The sequence below is a fragment of the Acanthisitta chloris genome, unplaced genomic scaffold (genome assembly GCF_000695815.1).
Source record: "Acanthisitta chloris isolate BGI_N310 unplaced genomic scaffold, ASM69581v1 scaffold37617, whole genome shotgun sequence".
In the NCBI taxonomy this organism is placed as follows: Eukaryota; Metazoa; Chordata; class Aves; order Passeriformes; family Acanthisittidae; genus Acanthisitta; species Acanthisitta chloris.
Genome location: NW_008682678.1, coordinates 263 through 2,500, shown reverse-complemented (window position 1 = coordinate 2,500; position 2,238 = coordinate 263). Strand labels below are relative to the sequence as shown.

Below are 2,238 nucleotides of genomic sequence, written 5' to 3'. Positions count from 1 at the left end.
CCCTGGGATGAACCTTTGACATCACAAGTGTGAAATAATAGGAAAATTGTTCTTACTACAGTTACTTTTTAACCAGAAATGGAAATGTCCTGCCTCACTGGCTTTTTGTAATGTGTCACCTAGAGTTTGAGAGGTGTAGTGCCCACGATATGGCACCATGTTTTTGTATTTCATCAACATTGCAAAGTTAAAGACTTTATTTAAAAGAAAAATAATAAATGGCACATCATGTAATTGCTATTTATTTTCATAAACATGAGGTATTTCAAAGTGCTATAAGACGCAGCACTAAATGTACATCGTTGGAAGAAATTAAACACAGAACTTTGCAGTTACCCAGTTCTATGCACCAAACATTAACAAATACATTAACTGGAAGAAACAGGCTAGGAAAAGGCATATATAGTAAATTTCTTTACAAAAGTTTCTTAGTTCAAAAAAGTGATAAAGTAATATCTACTCAAAACTTTCACAACTCATTTTCATACGAAAATATAAGTATCAAATTTAGTTATGTATCAGCATCATACTAAAGTATACAGGCAATGTAAGAATTAGTACAGTACATAACAGAGATTAACAATATATTTGTATACAAAAACATGCTCCTCAAACATTGAGGTATTACAGTACTTAGGTATGAACTTCCAGTCTAATACTGGTAGCAAAAGCCACCTCTCATAACCCAAGACATGTACAAAAGGCAAGTGTGTAGATGGTATTTACAGAAATTCCCACAGGGGTACAAATTGCCAACCCCTAAAGTAACATCTGTTAGAACATAAGCACCATAAAACTTAGGAATGAACATTTTAAAACTCAACTAGATGTCATCAGCAGCTCCAAATGCTCACAACAATTTAAAAAAAAAAATCCCCCACCATCTACAGTTCTTAAGAAGAAAAAACAAAGGCAGTCCATTGTTGTTTGGTAGTCTTGCAATAAACTCCTTGCAAGAGCATCCATTTGCTCCGTACCCGGATAATAGAGTTTGTCGATTACTTCAGGGACTGGATTGAAATTAAAACCAACATTCTTAACGTCAAAAAACACAATTTTTTTTTTAAAGAATCAAAAATGTGCAAAGTGGCAATGACTGTCCTGGTCAGCCAAAAAAAAAACCAAAACAAAAAAAAGTTTAGCAAGTCCGCTTGTACTCTATTTTCTTTAGCAATTTTTCTTGCCTGGCTTGCAATTTTTCCTTTTCTAGCAATAACTTCTGCTCCTCTGCCTGAAGAGAATGAACATATTCAGTGGCTTTTTTCAAGATCACAACTTTTGCAGCTTTCTCATTTTTAACCAGTTCTGGAACATGGTCCCTTAATGTGAGGAAACTTGACCGTAGATCATTACGTCGCTGACGCTCCAGGATGTTATGGTTGCGTCGACGTTCACTGTCCTCTGAATCAGAGTTTCGAGGACTTGAACTCTTAGGCTTTGGTTGGATCATGGGTTTTACTGGACGGGGCACCTCGGTTTTTAACTTTTTCTGTGGTGGAGCTTCTTCAATCTCTACGTATGGAGAAGGAGCAGCATAATTATGCTGCTGATGAATTGGTGCACAACGCTTTAAAATCAGTTCATTTTGCTGTGTCCTGACTAATGGAAAAGTGGTATTTTTAGGACGCACTGTAACAGTAAGGGTGGTAACAGCCTTGTTGGAGGAGGAGCGTCTCTTCTCCACTGTAACAACGTCTATTTCTTCTTCTTCTTCATCCTCTTCCTCCTCATCTTCATCATCTTTTGGTAATAAAAAAGAGAAAACAAAATAGACGTTATTCTCACTGAAAATACTCTGACCGAGTATCCACCCAGACGTATTTATATACCCGGTAAAAGCAGCAATGAAATAACTGATGCCAAAACCAGGGTGTGCCCACCATCTGTAGTCAGATACAGATCTGTAAAAGTATGTAATACACATGAAATGAGCAAAGAACTGGGCTTTCTAAAAGCATAGCAAGTTTAATGAGCTAAGTTTTTTTGACCCTTCTAATTGTCGATCAAAGTAGGGCTACCACCCACACAATCGCAGAGGCAGAAAAGAATTTTTAGACAGAATGTATGGATTTTGAATGGAATCATCGAGCTGCGGCACAAAAGGCAAGCACAGAGCCACAACACAGCCCCTGCTTGGTAGGAAAGCAGCCGGAAAACGAAACAATCGCTGGGTTTGTTCTGAGGCAGAAGGTGAAGCTGCTCCAGCCGGAGACCCTTTAAGCCGGCGCTTGGTGCACT

The 2,238-nt window shown here is 38.1% G+C and overlaps 1 protein-coding gene across 1 annotated transcript; it reads right to left on the bottom strand.

Moving 5' to 3' along the window:
• Positions 1 to 222: 222 nt before the first annotated feature.
• On the bottom strand, positions 223 to 1,738 carry MYCN (v-myc avian myelocytomatosis viral oncogene neuroblastoma derived homolog; the record flags this gene model as incomplete). Its single annotated transcript, XM_009078616.1, has 1 exon — positions 223 to 1,738. A coding segment is annotated over one exon (600 nt), but the record flags the coding sequence as incomplete, so codon positions are not given.
• Between the last annotated feature and the right edge of the window lie 500 nt (positions 1,739 to 2,238).